General features: G+C 36.5%; 1 protein-coding gene across 1 annotated transcript in view; it reads left to right on the plus strand.

Annotated features, from left to right (window-relative positions):
• Cubn (cubilin) overlaps window positions 1-19,261 on the plus strand; it is a 253,945-nt gene that overhangs the window by 187,737 nt on the left and 46,947 nt on the right. The window contains exons 51-56 of the mRNA XM_074056589.1: window positions 1,704-1,853; window positions 2,889-3,010; window positions 3,521-3,746; window positions 5,506-5,693; window positions 14,661-14,817; window positions 16,672-16,821. Coding sequence (XP_073912690.1) covers window positions 1,704-1,853; window positions 2,889-3,010; window positions 3,521-3,746; window positions 5,506-5,693; window positions 14,661-14,817; window positions 16,672-16,821 — 993 coding nt within the window. The remainder of the gene's footprint in view (window positions 1-1,703; window positions 1,854-2,888; window positions 3,011-3,520; window positions 3,747-5,505; window positions 5,694-14,660; window positions 14,818-16,671; window positions 16,822-19,261) is intronic.

The raw sequence follows: 19,261 nt of genomic DNA on the forward strand, positions 1-19,261 counted from the left end.
ATGAGGCAGCTCTGTGTGTACAGTTAGATCCTGTGTCACAGTTGATTGGTTTTCTAGCATGTGGGCCTCACCCAGGAGACAGTCCACTTGTCTCTGCTCTCTTCACTTCAACTATCATATACTCAAGACTCCTTTCTCAGGAGAATGGAACTTACCAAGGTCAGAACCTATTGGCAGCTTCCTGAACTTACAGGATTCATAAGAAGGCTGTCAAATTATACTGAGTCCTTGGAAGTTGAAAGAGTTTTATAATGCACCAGATGGAGCAGCTTAGCAGAATTATTTGAGCGATCACCCCCCAGACATCAACTTGTCTTCTTTTCATCACAAGAAAGATCCAAGGTGTCCTTAGAAAGCCATAGTTCTCTTAGGAATTTAAAAATCTGAATTCATGGAAAGTGAATCAATTTCAGTTCTACCCTAGAGGCAGGGCATAGATGCTCCCATTCTTACACAGATACTTGTTTCTTAGTAAACATCTAAGTACAGAGAAGAGGAAAATAATATTGTAGACCATCCATACTGTCACAGGCTTGCTGAGTTCCAGTTTATCCTAAAATTTAAAGAAAAGAAAGATGAAAGCAACAAAATTGAGTTAGTTGGTGATGTTCTTGGGTAACTGGAGAAATCACTGGTAATTACCTTTGAGAAAATGGAAGACAGAAATTTCAAGAAGGAGAACTTGATAGTCTATGATCACAGACCAAGGACTTCAGCAAGAGAATCATCCCAAGTCTCATAGGTTGGTGAGTCTATCAAAGACTATGAGGGAAAGGAAATTGTACTTTGAGAATGTTCTCCAGGAAATTCTGATAAGCCTTCACCACTTCTACCTGGTACAAAACCAGTGGCTTATAGAATCAAGCAGAACAGCTGTTTTTTAAATTTCAACCAGTTAAATGCAATTTTCTCTTTATTCCCTCAATTTGGAGACAGAATACTGTATTATAAGGTCAGTGATGTTCATCTGACAGAATAAATAGGGAAGAGATAAATGTGAGCTCTCTAGGTACTCTATAAATGTTAATCATATTTCTATAAAAAGTAATCTTCATAAAACACATTCAACTCAAATCTGACAGTTCCCTGCCTCAGTGCCGAAAATTCTGTTCATTTCAGTTGATTGAATGCAGTGAAGAAATTTTAGGCAATTTTCACGGAGGATGTATTTTATCACTGTTGCTATTACATTTCTTATTCCTTAAAAAAGGCTTTCCAAAGGGTTTTGAAATTAGTTGTAGTTGGGCATGGTGGTTCATGCCTGTAATCCCAGCACCCTGGAAGCTGAGGCATGAGGATTGTGAGTTTGAACTTAGAGTTTGGTTTAAGGAGTTTGAGGACAGCCTGGACTTCATAGTGAGACCCTGCCTCAAATAATAAATAAATAAACAAATAAATAAAATTAGTTGTATTTCTGTTTAGGTATGCTAAAATAATTATGAAAGCCCAAATTGGAACAAATTGGTACCTATAGTAAAGATATGTCCATACCAGAAAGGCATGTTTTTTTGTTTTGTTTTGTCTTGGTGGAGGAACTCTTTCTTTTGCAATTGACAGAAATAGAAACTTTGTGTCAAATCTGTTAACTACCTCAGAATTTGTATGTGTGTCATGTTTTAAAATTATTTTTTCTTGCTGAATTCATTAAATGTATTTCTCTAAAGGAATATAAATAATGGCTCTTGATGTGTTATTTTCTTCAGGTGATGCTGATGGCCTCCTGATAGGCAGATTTTGTGGTCCTTTAAGTCCTCATGTGCCACTGGTTATACCTTATCCTCAGGTGTGGGTACACTTTGTCACCAATGAGCTTGTAGAGCATTCTGGCTTCCACGCACAGTACTCCTTTACAGGTAAGACTTACGATTAAGGTCTCAATCTGTGACAATCAAATGTTTTGCTCATGTTAATGATATTATTTGCTAATATTTTTTATTGAATTTGCAGCTGTGATGTTGAAAATCAGCCCAAGTTGGGCAGCATTACTCCTTGCTGCTTCCCTTGAGGATTGGAGTTTTCTCCTTCCCCTTCCCACTAACATGGCAGAATTTTCAGATTCTCACTTGTGTATAAAAGCCTCAATTCCAGTTCTTCCTTTTGTGAAAGTCTGAAGTCATTGCTTCTCTTCCTGCCTGGTCACCAAAACTATAAACCACACTCCAGGGCAGGATGTTGGTTCTTTATTCTCTCTGAATGCCACACTTTCTGTTTGAGATTGCCACAGATTTCAGAGAGCCCCTTTTCTTTCCATTGAGTGTGGCTATAAATCAAAAATGTACTTTGTTTATAGTTGTAACTAGCATTTCTTCATACTCTAACCAAATTGCTGGTTAAAGGAAAGAGTGAGGTTGATTGTAATATATGCATGTAGCCTTCTTGCTGCCTGATTTTTCTTTTTCACACTGAAGGAAAAGAGTCAGGTTGCAAAGCAGTTGTATTTTCATTGAACATCCCATCATGCCTATGCTTTAGAAATGTGAAACTGGAGTATGAGCTTATTATCAAAGGACAGATATTTAATTATGGAACTGGTTGCTTCTTCAAGCTTACCTATATTTTCATGGGCTATTTTTTTTCAAGAAAGGCAATATTATTTACTTTATCTTTAGTGCATTTACCATCATTTATATCTATTCTCCATCTGTGATATGGGTTATCTTTCTTCTCCTTTGTGTTAAACTTGAGGGTGTGTTCACCTTATGATTCTGTTCAGTGAGCCCTTTCTGGTATTCAGTTTGTTCTCTTCTTCCATCTAACTTTACTTTGCTTTTGTACATTTTAATTCATTGTATTTTTGTCATAATGAATGATGACTGTAGGTACTGTTTGGCTTTGTGGGGTTTTTTTCCCCTTCTGTCTTATTTAGAGGGTTACAAATCTAATTTCAGGTTGTGGCGGAATACAGACAGGTGAGAGTGGAGTGATCACAAGCCCCAACTACCCAGCTGCTTACAACAGCTCCGCACACTGTTCTTGGTTGTTGGAAGCCCCACAGGGACACACCATCACTGTGAGTTCTCATACCTGGGTAAAACACCTCCAACACCATATTGTGGAGATAGAGATATTTTAGTATGCAAGTGAGCAGAGTAGATTTTTATTCTGTGATCTGATCACTTTTTTCTCTCTACAGTTCTTTCATTAGAATACACACATTGATACCTACAAGTGTACACTTAATGAGGAATGCTAGTCAAGTTTAGGAGAAACCATATGTAGAAAATAATTGCACGTCCAGGAGAGAGGTACATTCATGATCTTGATATGAGATGCCATTCTAGGCCAGCAGATTTCTAGGGCTCCCCAAATGACCCTGCTTCCTGGAGAAATGTCCCCTCTGCAAATTCTCAATAGAAGAAGGAATGGAGAGGAGAAGGGGGAACTGAAGAAAAGACAGGAATACAACATTATGTAAATTAAAACAAAACTTAAAAGATAGGTAAGGACTTACCTACCTCAAGGTTGATAAGTTCATCTACAATTCTGGGGGCCTCATCATTTCTTTTTTTCTTTTGTACAGCTTACATTTAGTGACTTTGATATTGAAACCCATGTATCTTGTGATTGGGACTCCGTCACTGTCAGGAATGGTGGCTCCCCTACATCACCCATCATAGGACAGTACTGTGGACAGTTGAGTCCGGGAACAATACACTCTGGTTCCAACCAGCTGGTGGTGATTTTTAACTCAGATCAAACAGTGCAACATGGTGGATTTTATGCTACATGGAGCACACAAACGTTAGGTAAAAGAAACCGCTACACTTACCATCTTTTTCAGTTTTGTTTTTTTTAAACTAACTTAAAATATAATCATTCTTATGGTATTCAAGAGCTATTGGTTCCAGGATCCCAGCAGATACCAAAATCTGCAGAGAGTCAAGTCCTCTATGTAAAAGGTGTAATATTTGTGTATAGTCTGTGCACATTCTCCTAGATGTATTAAGTCATCTCTAGCTTATTTGTAATAGCTAATACAATGTGAACACCATGTAAAGAGTTGTGGTACTATATTGTTTAGGGAATAATTACAGGAAAAAGGTCTATACATGTTCTATTCAGATGCACTTTTTTCTAATATTTCTGGTCTGCAATTGTTGAATCTGTAGATTAAGAACTTGCTGACAGTGCACACACATTTTGTACTTACTCTATGTTGAATTCAATTCTAAATTTTCACACATGTCATCCCACATAGCAATTGTGGAAAGATAACACAACGTCAATACATATTTTTCTTCTTTGCATGGGGAAGAGACTGGGGATAAATGGGCTGATAATGTATCCAGGACGTATAGCTGATATTTGGTAATCAGGATTCTAATTAAGGAAGTTGAGCCCAGAAACTTTGATCTTAACACTCCATGATGCACATGCTTCTTTGGCAGAATGACATGGCATAACCAAGGAATCTTAAGTAATAGAAATATATGTCAGTATCACAAGTCATTTAAAATACCCAGAACTTAAGAGGCAGAATGCTGAGAGAGCTAAGGGCAGGAAAAGTAGTAGTCATGTCATGAAGCGCCTCGTCTCTTTAGCAACAGAAAACTATTGAAGTTTTACAGATGAAGATGAGGTGACAAGATAAGAGTTCTGATTTAGAACAAATGCTGCAGTTTGTGGGTACTGAATCAAAATAAAACAGAATTGATTTTAACGAGTAGTTTTTGTGTCTATAGAATGTAAATCTTATGAAAATTCTCAGAAAATATAAGGATTGGTATTGAATACTTTATTCAGGACTTCAGTAAGTCCTAAGTATCACACAGGTCAATTCTTTCTAATAGAGTCAGTTATTTTGAAGAAGTTCATAGAATAAGTCAAAGTTTCATTAAACCACTGGCTGCTATTGAAGTCATAAAGGAGTTTTAAATGTGCCCTGGTTCCCAAGGCTTAAAAGCAAAAGATTCAGAGAATGTACTTTAATTTCATTTTGTTTTAAGTTCATATTTTTCTTTGCTATCTCTTAAGTCTGTGCTTTTGAGAACATAAAAATAAATCTAGGTTTTGTTTTCTTTAAATCTCTTTGGTTTTTTTTACCCGTCAGCTTCAGTATGAATGAACCATACTGCTTCAAATCACTCCCTCCTCCAGTATATTAGAGTAAAATTAAAAATGAGCATAGTTGTATTATTATGTTAGTGGTAATAAAATACAGAACTGCTTTGCCAGGCTATAAATACTATGTAGCCTCTAAGGGAGTAAAAAGTATTGCTGTTGTTTGAGACATGAGAGAGGTCTAGCCTCTTTACCTAAAGATTAGTGAGCTCAGGTGAGTTCAGTGTAGATGTAACAAAATAGTAACAGCTGGAGTTTCCTCTTGATTCAGTGCACCTTACATCTGTTGAGTTCTTGCTATGTACCTGTCCCAAAGATGAATAGTACATAAAGAAAGATGAACTAAGATCTTATACTTAGAAATGTTTCTTCTCTAGCAGTCTTTGGTTTCAAAATTGTTATTTTCCTTACAGATCGATGACTTTTTCCATAAATATTTTTTAGGTTGTGGTGGAATATTTCATTCAGATAATGGTACACTCAGATCACCCCACTGGCCTCAGAATTTTCCCCAAAATAGCAGATGTTCCTGGACAGCCATTACGCATGAAGGTAAACACTGGGAGATCAGCTTTAACAGCAACTTCCGAATCCCCAGTGGTGATGGAGAGTGTCAAAACAGCTTCCTGAAGGTTAGTGCTCTTGTTTATTTAATTGGAGTCAAGCTGGTTTTGTGAACATAAACACTTAGGCTGCAAATGACTCAAAGTCATTTTTCTAAGTGAGAAAAGGACAGTTTTGCTGCTTGGATATCTTGGATGTAAAAGTGAGAAGCCTCAACTGTTAGGAGTTAAAAATTTATTTATTTATTTATTTTTTTATTCATATGTGCATACAATGCTTGGGTCATTTCTTCCCCCTGCCCCCACCCCCTCCCTTACCACCCACTCCACCCCCTCCCTCTCCACCCCCACCTCCTGGATACCCGGCAGAAACTATTTTGCCCTTATCTCTAATTTTGTTGAAGAGAGAGTATAAGCAATAATAGGAAGGAACAAGGGTTTTTGCTAGTTGAGATAAGGATAGCTATACAGGGCATTGACTTGCATTGATTTCCTGTGCATGTGTGTTACCTTCTAGGTTAATTCTTTTTGATCTAACCTTTTCTCTAGTTCCTGGTCCCCTTCTCCTATTGGCCTCAGTTGCTTTTAAGGTATCTGCTTTAGTTTCTCTGCATTGATGGCAACAAATGCTAGCTAATTTTTTAGGTGTCTTACCTATCCTCTCCCCTCCCTTGTGTGCACTCTCTTTAATCTGTGATCAAAGTTCAATCCCCTTGTTGTGTTTGCCCTTGATCTAATGTCCGCTTTATGAAGGAGAACATACGATTTTGAAGCACAACACACGTGCTGCCCTATCGTTTTTTCATTTGCTAATACCTAGGCAAAGTAACTAAACTAAGGAGATTTTTTCTGACCTTATTTAATTCTCATGAACAATAATGGTTCTTCCTTTCTATGGAAACTAAGGAAAGAAGGCCAGTTTTCCTTCTTTCCATCCTCTTTCCCACTCCTCTCCTTCTCTTTCCTTTCTCTCTTTCTTTCTTTCATAGTAGATCCTATAGAAAAAAAATACCCTTTACAATGTAAGGCACCATCCCAGGTAAAGTTTAACATATGCTACAAAAATAGCTAATTCTAACCTTCACCTTGAGCCTTAAGAACCTACAAGCTAAAAGAACACAAGAGACCCATGTCAAAAGATGGCAATAGAGCAGACTCTTTTTCTCCTAAAGTATAAGAACTGCTCAGGTGGTACAGCCTTTTCACTTTCCATTGACACAACCATGATTATTGTAATATCTATTCACTTCATCTTGTGCTATTTTGAATATTGTATGTGACATCACTAAGAGACCTTTTAGTGTAAACACTGTTGATCTTAAAGGTCATCTTTCCTATACTTACCACTTGCATGTTCTTTTGTTAGCTTCAAATTATTCAACTATAGAATAAAGAGACTGAGTCTAACTTTAGTAATGCTGCTTTAAGCATTAGAAGTAATATGCTATAATAGCATAAATAGTACTCAGTACTTGTAATATTAAATTAATTAATGAGTGGAATTGACTTTTGTTGAAGATGTTGCTATTATTTCATATCATCTCTCGAATTGTGTTTTATATCTCATTGACCCATGCTTCCACTTTAAGTGATAATCCAATACTTACATAAAATATGTACATGGTAAAATAAATTTAATATACACTTTTCCTAATTGCTTTTTCCATGAAATAAGTGAACTCTCTTGTCATGAAATGAGTCAATATCAAGTACACAGACTTAAGTAAAGTCTTTTAAGTTCTCTAATTATAAAAATGGAAGTTAAAAAAGACTTGGGCTAATCTCTCCTCGAATAGACTGGAAGTCCCACTGAAAATATCACATAAATCCAATACTATTGAGATCGGTTGGAAGACTTGCCAAGAATAAGTGCCAGGAGAAGTACACTTTTTTTTCTTTCACTCCTGCTTCTGCCAAAAGATGCAGTATGGGTGGGAAGAACTAGTAAAGAGACCCAGTGATAGTAAGTAGCCTAGTGTTAGAAATCTTTTTGTGCCTGTGAATCCAAGACCAATCTCCCAATCTGGAAACACTAGGGCAGATGATCAGTATGGGCAAATGTCTAAGAAAGCTCTCTGTCCCCATAAACAGGAGATGATTCTGCCCCTCCCAAAGATATTGGGTCAGCAAGGGAGCATTGTTAAGAGAATCTTACTATACCTTTCCCTTCAATTGAGAAACACATGGAGGTCCAACCAGGTAAAGCACCCTCTGTCCCCTCAGGTAGCCCAGCAGGAACTAGAGGGGCATCAGCAGGAACATATAAATGAAGAAAACCAAAAATATAACAGAAAGATTCTGAAAACTGAAGAGCCATTGGAATCATAGCCCACAGAAGAATGCAAGGTCACATACTAAACATAAACAAGGTGACAGCCTGCTAAAATGAAAGATTTAAATAGGACACAAAGTCTCCTAACATAGTAAATAGAATGTCCAGGACACAACAAGAAAGAATACATCATAACAAGAAAAAAAAAGCATCACAACTTGAGTGAGAAAAGACAATCAAGTACTGTCAATGCAGAGGTAAATCAGATGCTGGAATTACATAAAATTACATAAAATGCTTTCATTAAAAATGTTCCAACAATCACTGTGACAACTTCTCTTGAAACAAAGAAAACAGAAAATCTCAGCAAAGAAATGGTAGTTATATTGAAAGACTAAATGCAATTATATAGCTGAAAAATACAAAAGAAAGAACTTGCCTTTTAAGCTTAATAGTGCAGTAAGGAGGACAGAGGATAGAATCAATGAATTTGAGGACAGAACAATAGAATTCACCCTCTCTGAACAGTTAGGAGAAAAGACTTTGAAAAATGAGCAGAGCCTCAGAGATCCATGAAAAATAACAAAAATTCAGCATTTATATCATGACAATCCTATAAGGAGAGAAGAGAATGCAGGTGAAACATAGGCAAAGATATAGTGAAGTGCTTAAATAAAAGAGTTGTCAACCATAATTTTGATATCTAGAAAAATGTCCTTCAGGAATGAGGAAGAAATAGAAAGTTGTCATATAAAGGAAAACTAAAAGAAGTTATTACAGGGGACCTCCCATTAAAGATTAGCTAATGGAACTTTCAGACAAGATGAAATAATAAAAGGAATCTTAAAGTATCCAGAAGGAAAAAGGATCATGTGAAAAGCATACAATTAGAATATACTTTTCTTCATATGTTTTATGAATGGTATTTGATAATTAAGGAAAGCTTTTATAATGTTCTCTGACACTTAAGACAATGAAGCATTATAAGGTGAGAGGAGGTCCACACTCCCCTCAAAGTGGTCCAGTGTGGATGCAGGTAGACTTCTATAATCACATATGTATATTTTAACACAGAGAATAACAGCTACCAAAATTATATAAAGAAATATACATGAAAGAAATACTTCAACCAAACTGGAATCACCAGGAAATCAAAAAAAGAGAAACAGAGGAACAAGAAGCAGATGAATTAAGTAGAAAGTAAACTATAAAATGGCAGACAAAGCACAAATATACATTAATATTTTACTTGTAAATAATTTAGTGACACCAATCAAAATACAGGAATTATTGGAACCAAAACATGACTGAAGTGATAATAAATTCACTTTAAAGTCAAGACAATATATAGGTTAAAAGTCAAAGTACAGAAAATGGTAAATTATACAAACAGTATCAAAAGCAGAAGTGGTTATATTAATATCTTATAGACTTAAGAGTATAGAAAATTACTATGGAAAAAGTGGTAACTTACATAACTGTAAAAGAATCAATCTGCCAGGAAGACATAATGATTCTAAGTATGAGGGAGCATGAACTGATAGAATCATGAAGATAAACTGGCACATCTTCAGTTTAGTTTAGGACTTCAGCACTCCTCTCAGCAATTGATAGAATGACTAGCAATTGATGGATAACTAGCAAGAATATAGAAGAACTCTAAAACCATCAACCAATAGGATGTAATTGACATAATTAAACTATACAAGAACAGCAGAATATACATTTTTAGGTACTCTTGGAACATGCTGGTTTTAGACTTTCACCACCATGACAAATACCTGAGAAAAGCAGTTTAAAGGAGGAAACATTTATTTTGGATCACAGTTTCAGAGGTCTGAGTCCCTGGTCAATTGACCCCATTGTTTTTGGGCCCATGGTAAGGTAGAAGCATATGATAGAACAAAACAGCTCACCTCCCAGTAAACGCAAAGCAGAGAGACAGACTCGGCAGGGAGCCGGGCAAGATCTACCCCTCAAAGACACCCCTCCTCTCAGTGACCTGTTTCCCCAGCTAGGCCCCACCTTCTAGTTTCTAGCAATTCTCAAAATAGAGATACCAGAGCTGGGAACCAAGGCTTTGACACATGAGTCTGTGGCAGACAGTTCATCTTTAAACTATAACAAATACTGAGTCATCGCAAAACCTCAACAAATTAAAAAAATTGGAATTTTTTTTTTGATCACATTATCTTGTCAAGAACTGAGCAGAGCTGGAGAGAATGACCTGCCATTGTCACAGAAGACAATTAAAACAACCAGCCAAACTGAAGGCAGGCGTCAAGGCTTTAATCACTAACTGAAGTTAAGCAGGCAAAAGTGCTGATTCTTCCCCTGCTTCTTATTATTCTTCCTGGGACAGAACCCAAGAGGGGGCGAATGGTCAGCATAGATGTAGGAATTGTTTCATTACTGAGTGAGCCCTGAACAAATGTGGAAAAGTAGTGAATACTTAGTGAGAATAGAGGGAAATGTTTTCAAGTCCCCCCTTCCCCTCATAAAGAAGTCTTTGTAAAGGTGTGTGGTAAAGGCTTTGGCCAGAGGCCCCTGAAAAGAGGCCTCCAAATGATGGTGTCCAGGCTAAGTACATAGAGATGGGTAAAAATGCAGGTGGCAATGGGGCCCAAGTCCTTGTCTACAACTCCCTTCAGTGACTGAAATGTACTGGTGTGCACCCAGTCTAGTGTGAGGAGAGCACAAATGAGGCCACCAAGTAAAACTTGTGTAACTGCCTGTGGTCAGGCCTGAAAACTTCACATGTAAGTTTTTGGCAAGGAGATGAACTCAATTCTGTAAACAGATAGATATTAAATACTTTTAAATAATCCATGGGTCAAGGAGGAAGTCTTGAGTGAAATTAAAAATTATATAGAAATTATATAGAACAGAATAAAAATGAAAACACAATCTATCAAAATATGTAGGGTATGGATAAAGCTGGGCTACAGGTAAAGTTGTAGTATTAAAGACAGGTTGAAAAAAAGATCTGAAATGAATCTCGTCAGTTCTTACTTCAAGTAACTAGAAAACGCATGGAATAGATCCAAAGCCAGTAGAAGGAAGGAAACAAAAAGTAATGAACTTGAAAGTAGAAATGCATTAGAAAAAAAAAAAGGAAACAAAAAACTGTTTCTTCATAAAAATCAAGAAAAATGGTAAACTTTAGCAAGACAGACAAAAATAAAAAGTGAGAAAATAAAAACCACTAATGTCACATAGGAATGAAATAAGGAATATCACTAAAATCTTGCACCCATTAAAAATACTTAGGGAATACTATAGACAACTTCATAGTCATAAATTAAACTTTGGACAAATGGACCAACTCTCTTTAAACCACTGCCACAGCAAACTCTCTTATACTTGGTGGCTTTAAACAAATAGGAATTTATTCTCTAAAGATTCTGAAAACCAGAAGTCCAAAATAAAGGCATTGGCTTTTTCCATAGATTATGTGGGACAATTTATTTCTTGCATCTTCCACCTATGTTGACTCCAATCATTCCTTGGTGTATTGCTTCCTTCTCTCCTGTGGGTGTCTCTCATCTGTGTCTCTTAGAAAGACCCATCTTGTCAAATTTAAGGTCCATTGAATAATTCAGGCCAATCTCCCCATCTCAGGATCATTAATTTAATCACTATGGACATAACTTTCAAAGACCAATATTTAGCCCACATATGTGTAAATTGCCAAAATTCAAAAATGCTATCCATCAATTAAGGAATTCATACAAATTTTATAATTTCTTCTAGAAAATAAAAGATAGAGGCACTTCCCAATTATTTTATGAAGTGAAAATTACCCTGAGATCAACACCAAATAAAGATAGTTTTTAAAAAAGAAAGAAAAAAATGACAGACTGGTATTTCTTGTGACCTTAACTAAATCCAACAATATATGCAAAGGATTAGACACCATGAGCAAATGGGATTTACCCCAAAAGTGTACATTGGCTCACCGTTGGAAAATTAATGTATTTGACCACGTGGACAAGCTAAAGATGAGAAATCATATGATCATATAGTGTTCACACCTGAAAAAATCGACAAAATGAAGCAGGTTCATAATGAAAACTCCCAGGAAGTTACAAAAATATGGGAATTTTCTCAGCTTGCAAAAAGCATCTACAAAAAGCATAGTTAAAATCATATTCAATGGTGAAAGAATGAATATTTTCCCTGTAAGAAGGTAAAGGTAGGGTGGTTATTTCCACCACTTTTATTCAACATGATACTGAAAGTTCTAAATACTGCAATAAATGAAAATAAATTTAAAAAAATTCTGACTGGTAAAGAAGAAGTAAAACCGTCACTATTGAAGATGACATGATTGTCTTCAAGGAAGACATTTATTTAATATTTTGAAATGGACAGCAGTGGTTAGAAGAACGGGAGTAGGAATAAATTATGTGTGGTTATAGAAGGCAACTCTAGGTATCTTTCAGGTGTTGACAACTGTACAGCATCTTGAATGTGTCTGTATATGACTTAATCCACATGGACACAAGCATATAAGTAAAACTAGAAAATTGAGCAAGATTGGTGGATTGCTTCGGCCAAAATTTAGGGAGCTAAGCGATGTGTGAAGGCATTTCTCTGAATTATGTCTTAAAACTGCATGGGAATCTACAATTATGTAAATAAGCATTGTTTAAAAAATCAATTTATTTGAATGATAAAATATAACCTGCAGCAAGACTGAATTGTACAGAACCTTAAGAAGAAAAACAGAGCTTTTTGATTCTATGACAATGTAATATTTTGTGGGTTAATGTAGTTTCATGAGTCCTGGGTGATAAATTCCTTCTTTCCTTCCTTCCTTTTCTTTTATTAGTGTGGTACTGGGGGTACATTGTGAAATTTACCAAAGTTCTGATAATATAGCATAGTTGAATTCACCCCCTCCATCATTCTCCTTTGTCCTCCCTCCCCACATTCCTAGAAGAGTTTCAACAGGTTTCATTTTCCATTTTCATACATGAGTACATAACATTTCCATCATGTTCACCCTCCTACACCTTTCCTTACATCTTCCCCCTCCCACTGGCATCAACTCTAGACAGGACCTGTTTTATGTTCCTGTTCTCTGTTTAAAAAAAAGGCATTTTTGTTTGTATATGTAAGCTATACAAAGAGGTTCATTGTTACATTTCCATATATATACATATATATGTATATAATAAATACGTATACTATATATGTACATATATATGTATATAATAAATATGTATATTATATATATGTATATGTATATACATACATATATATTATAACCCAAATTGGTTCATCCTCTCCATTTTTCTCCTTTCTACCTGGGTCATCGAAGCTGTGAATTCTTGATAAACAAAGCAGCAGTGAATAAGTTTTTACCATCATCATCATTATTAAACTGATTTTCTTGGACCAAAAAAAGTACAGATGTCAGGCTGATAATTAATGACTAAGAAAAGTATTAAGTACTTGAACATTGTTAAAGTTGTTCATTGAAAAACTTGAGGTCCTATGGACTAGGGACATGGCTCAAGTGGTAGAGCACCTGCCTTTCAAGCATGAGGCCCTAAGTTCAAATTCCAGTACTGCCAAAACTTGATCTTTTTAACTAAAAATTTTAGTTTAGTAATGTAATGTTTAAGCTGGGCATGGTGGCACATGCTTATAATACTAGCTACTCAAGAGGCAGAAATATGAGGACTGTGATTCAAGTTCAGCTCTGAGTTCAATCCCCAATGCTGTAAAAAAAAAAAAAAAGAATGTTTGTAAGAATAGTGCAGATATCTAACTCTTAATAAGTTATGTTGATAATTTTATAAAATGTGGATAAAACTTCAGTATAGTATTTCCCTGGGAAGGTGGTTAAGAAGGAAAAATGTTTAAGGGGTTCACGAGGTAAAATTGGGGGGTGTTAGGTTCAATGTCTCTTTCCTGACATTTGTATAGATCTTATGCATTTGGCCGAGCAGGTGCACTTTTATTCTCAGCAGTTCTGGTGCCAGACACCTACCATCTCTAATAACTGGCAAACATAATTTGTCTGCAGTAAGATGAATAACAGCTGGCCACTTAGTCTTTGAAAACCAATTGGATGAACTGGCCTTAAAGAACTGAGAAGTAACAAGTCAATGCTGTGAGTCAGTGCTGTTTTGCATCCCTTCCTAAGGACTGATTTACCAACTGATTTTTTTTTAAATGGCTTGACGTTTTATTGCTCTATTTGAAAGAGACATATTTGGACTGAATAATTATGTAAAATTTGATATGGAAAAATGTTGAGTAGTCAAGGAAGGCTACTCCACATCTAATTATCTTCTTGGACCAGGTAATTCTCATGTGACAGTGGGAGTTGTCCTGTGCATTACAGGTGTTTATCAACATCCCTGGCCACCAACTGCTGGTTCCCTTCCCCACCCTCCACCCCACTCCACCAAAGCAACCATCAGAAATGCTTGCAGACATTGTGAGTGTCTCTTGCAGAGGGCAAGCTCAGCACCATCAGGTCAACTGGAAGTTAAAGCAAGCTAGGGAGTGATTGACTTTTCAAAAAATTATTGACCAGCTTCATAAAAATAAACCCAATTTCCATAGAGGGTCAGGATGAGGAAGGTTACTTAAAACCAGCTTTAAGAAAACATTGCAGATGTGCATGCATTTTATTTATTATTGTTTTTCCATGTACACCTGAGTACCATTATTTTCAAGCTGAAGTGTGTTAAAATGCTGACAGGAGAAAACTAGAAGCATTAAGTCGTGTTTTGTGACCCTGCCAGGTATGGACAGGAACTGAGGAAACCAACAACGCCCCGTTAGCCCAGGTGTGTGGGAATGAGGCTCCTAGTCCCATCGTTACCCCAAGAAACGAATTCACAGCTGTCTTCCAGTCTCAGGAGATGCCAGCCCAGGGCTTCTTTGCATCCTTTGTAAGCCGTAAGTAGCACTGAAAGCCCAGCTAGAAGGGTATTGAAAGAGTGTGGTTGCCATGGGCAGACTGAGCAGACACCCTTCCTTCAAAAATCAATGAGCCTGGAACTAAGCTCAACAAAAGGTCAATTGAGAAATGACATAAAAGACATGCCATTAGCCTTCTAAAAAAATAATCCTCAAATCCAGATTGACTGGGCACTGCGCAGATGCCCGTTAATTAGACAACCTCATGCCTGGCATAGCACCCCTTAACCACCTGCATGAAAAGCACGTGCAGATCATTGGGTGCCACCCAGATCCGTCTGAGTTCAGGTGATGTCCATGGCTGGGGCTTGCAAGTTCGATCTCATCCAGAGCACTCCCATGCCAGTCAACTTGGGCAGTCACTGTTAGATATTCTGCCTCCTTAGTTAAGTACATGGTCTGCTTCTCTGGCTGCTGAACACAAATTAGGTCAGTGAAAACTGTAGCAGTTGTCAAGTCTGAGAAGCCACGGGGTGCACTTGTTGGCTGAATTAAATCAGGTAGCCACTACTTGATTGAACCACTGTTAAATGCAAACCACTGTTCAGGAAAGTTTCTGAAAATGAAGGAGAGGGACTAACTCAGTAAACGGGTTATTTCAGATGTGAATTACAAGTGATACAAAGAAAGAAATGAAAATCATCCCCAAACCTAATCTCCAGTCTCCAGCTAGTTTGTGTCTGTGAGTTTTAATGTCAGTTTTAAAGGTTGCAGGTATTTTCAGATCTGATAGATCAGTGATATTAATTAACTAGTTAATGGTTTATGTGAAGACAAAAGTCATTTTAATGATAAAATGGTATTTGTTTTTCTTTTTATTAGCATAAGTTAATTGTTCAAAGGGGTTTCATTGTGATATTTACATACATGAATCTGATGTTCTTTGATCAAATTCACCTTGTCTGTATTACTTTCTTAACCCCTCTCTTTTTTAAAAACAGGTTTTAGTGGGTTTTATTATGCTACTTTCATATCTATGTATAATGTACTTCTATCATATTTCTGACACCAAGGATTCATGTGAGAATTTGATACTAATTATGATTAGTAAATTCAAATAACTTTTAAAAGCAGCTAGCATTATCCTTATGGCCAAATCACATAACAGTAATAAGGGTAACATATTGGACACAGTGACTCATGCCTGTTATCCCAGCCATTTGGGAGGCAGAGATACTGAGGTTCACAATTCAAAACCAGCCCAGGCAAAAAGTTAGCAAGACCCCCAGCTGAAAACATAAGCTAGGCATGGTGGGTCCCACTTGTAATCCCAGCTATGCAGGAGGCATAGGTAGGAGGATCACAGTCTGAGGCTGGCCCCCAGTAAAAATGTGAGCCCCTATCCAAAAAATAACTAAAGCAAAATGGGGTTGGGGTATGACCTGAGTTGTAGAGCACCTGCTTAACAAGTGCAAGGTTCAAACTCCAGTACTACTCCCTCAAAAAACCAATAGTTTTCTAGTAAGACATACTATACTACTCAAGTGCATACCACTTTTCATCAGTTTTATTACTTTATCTACATGAACCATATTCAATCTTTGCTAATTTATCCTTTTAAGAATATCTTAGTATCTTAAGCACGTGGCAAAATCTCTACTACAGAGTGCCTAAAATTCCCAGAATTTTCTAATAGATACGTAGCATTCATGTTTTGCATGGCTATTTATTTTTAAATCAAAGCTTCATTCTTTTAGTTACTGCTTCTTCCATTTGGAGTGTCTCCTGAAAGTATCTCTAGAAAACTTAAGAAACGGCCTCTTTCCTGCACTGATGAAATGGACACTGCAGGTGAGAACAAAGGTTCTGATGATGCCTTTTGTCCCCACATAGGCTGTGGACGTAACTACACTGACCCTACAGGGGACATCATCTCTCCAAACTTCCCAAGGCAGTATGACAACAATATGAATTGCATCTACACCATAGAAGCCGACAATCAGTCTCTGGTCCTCTTGACGACCGTGGCTTTCCATTTGGAAGGTGAGGTTATTCTTTTTATTACTCCTGCAGAATAAACTGGAATTTTATGTCCTTTGACAAACATCTTCTCTAGTCCTCTTTTCCCAGCATCTAGCAACCACCAGACCACTATTCTACTCTGCTTTTATGAATTCAGACTTTTTAGATTCAACATAGAATGAGATCAGGTAGTATTCATCCTTCTATCGACAGCTTGTTTGTCCTCTAGGTTCATCCACGCTATCACAAACAATAGGATTTCCTTCTTTTTAAGGCTGAATAATCTTCTTGAGTGTGTATCTGAGGTGTACGCACATATATACACACACACAGTGTTTTCTTTACCCATTCATTCATCAATGGATGAATCACTTAGGCTGATTCCATGTCTAGGTCCTTGTGACTAGTGCTACAGTTAATATGGAAGTATATCTATCCCTTCACAGCTTACTGACTTTATTTCTTGTGTGTGTGTAATATATACATATATATATTCAGAAATGGAATTACTTAAGCTTACTTGATCATGTGCTAGTCCTGTTTTTAATTTCTTGAGAAACCTTCATACTGTTTTCCATAATGGCTCTACCAATTTAAATGTCCACCAACAGTGTAAAAGGGTTCCCTTTTCTCTACATCCTCATCATCACTTATCCCTTGTCTTTTGATAATAACCATGGAAGGTAAGTTTATTCTTAAGGAAATTGCAAATAATTCTTAAGAAATTAATGAGGGGGGCTGGAGGCATGGTTTAAGTGGTAGAGTACCTGCCTAGTAAAATGCAAAGTTCTGAGTTTAAAAATGCTAGTACCACCAAAAAATCCAAAAAAGAAACTAAGAGGGAGAAGTAGAGGTAGAAATAGAGATAGCCTAAAATCACCATTTGAAGAAGGTAATAAATACATGTTACCAAGAGAATTAAATATAAATGTAAATGAAATTCCATCCAATATTTCAAGAATACATGTACCATTGTATATATTCCATCCAGAAGTGAAACACTAGTGTAACAACTTTGACTTATACATCACATAAATTGCCTAAATAAAGTAAGCCTGAAATGTGTTACATGTTAACACAGCTTTTAATTTATTCATTTTCATTTATACATATCTGCATTAAGGCAAACACTATAACCATGAGAGAAATTGTGTTGGTGAGTCAAAGTAGGTGCTCCGTAAATACTGAATGAGTGAGTGAATTAGAAAAATTAGATAGATTAAATTAGATTAATATGTGTGCCTGCTTTTATTAAATATTACCATGGAAAATCCTTTCCAGGCTTGATTCCTTGTTGTGGAAGTTCTTAGCCATAAGAGCCTCTTTTTTGTTTATTTCCCAATTCTAGAGAAGGACTGGTGGTAAATGGAGCTGTGAGCCATTGGTTTGTGCTAGGTTCTAACAATAGACACAACTGATGTTTAATAGATACTGTGATACAGAAGGGAAATCTCTTGAGGAGGTAGTTGTTTTCAACCACACATAGCAATAATATACATAAATATAAATTAGCTATTTATAAATTACAGTTAATCTATAATTTTGTCAAGCTACTTCTGCATAGTCACAATTTGTTTCTGCTTGGCATAGTGTTTCATGGCAGTGAAAAGTTATACCATATTCACCATTAAAGAAACTTGCTAGGAAACACTAGTGCATACATCAATGACATATGTATTACTACAAGAAACCCTGTACCCACCATAAACAGCAGCTTCCTCAGCTTAGTTTACTGGGTGTGATAAAGGGAGATTTCTGACATGTGGTGCAGTGGGAGAGAGCATAGAATTTTAGGATGAGTCTTAATGCCAGGCTAGCCATTTACTAATTACACAACCATGTGCAAATTATCTTCTTTCTGATGACCACTTCCCTTCATATATATATTTACAAATATATATACACACATACACACAAACATAGAGCTGTGCAGAGCATAATGATATTTCAGTGTATGATGGACTGCATATATGACAGTGGTCCCATAATACTATACCGCCTAGTGGTGTTGCGGCCATCCTAGTTTGTGTAAGTACACTCTATGATGTCTGCACAACGATGAAATCACCTAAAGACACTTTTCCAGAACGTTAAGAGGTACACGACTGCATATCTAAAATAGTAGTTATGAAAGTCGGAGGATAATGCTTGATTAAGTGATTGCTACTTCCACTAAAGTATTTGCTAATTCTCACCCAGTCAATGAGATTGATATTTTTGTAGGATGATAGCCTTAGAATAATTAGGTGACATTTCTAATATTACAAGTACTCTGCATTTTCAAACTGCTAAGTGGATAATTCCTTGCTGTACATTAATTGAATTATGATGATTCCCCAAAAGGGCAACATTAATCAAATTTATCTTATAATTAGATTCTTATCACTGATCATATTGAATGGTGACATTTATTGAATACTAACAAGCTAGAAACTCATTAGCTACAACAGAAATAACCCTT

The sequence above is a fragment of the Castor canadensis genome, chromosome 15 (genome assembly GCF_047511655.1).
Source record: "Castor canadensis chromosome 15, mCasCan1.hap1v2, whole genome shotgun sequence".
Taxonomy (NCBI): domain Eukaryota; kingdom Metazoa; phylum Chordata; class Mammalia; order Rodentia; family Castoridae; genus Castor; species Castor canadensis.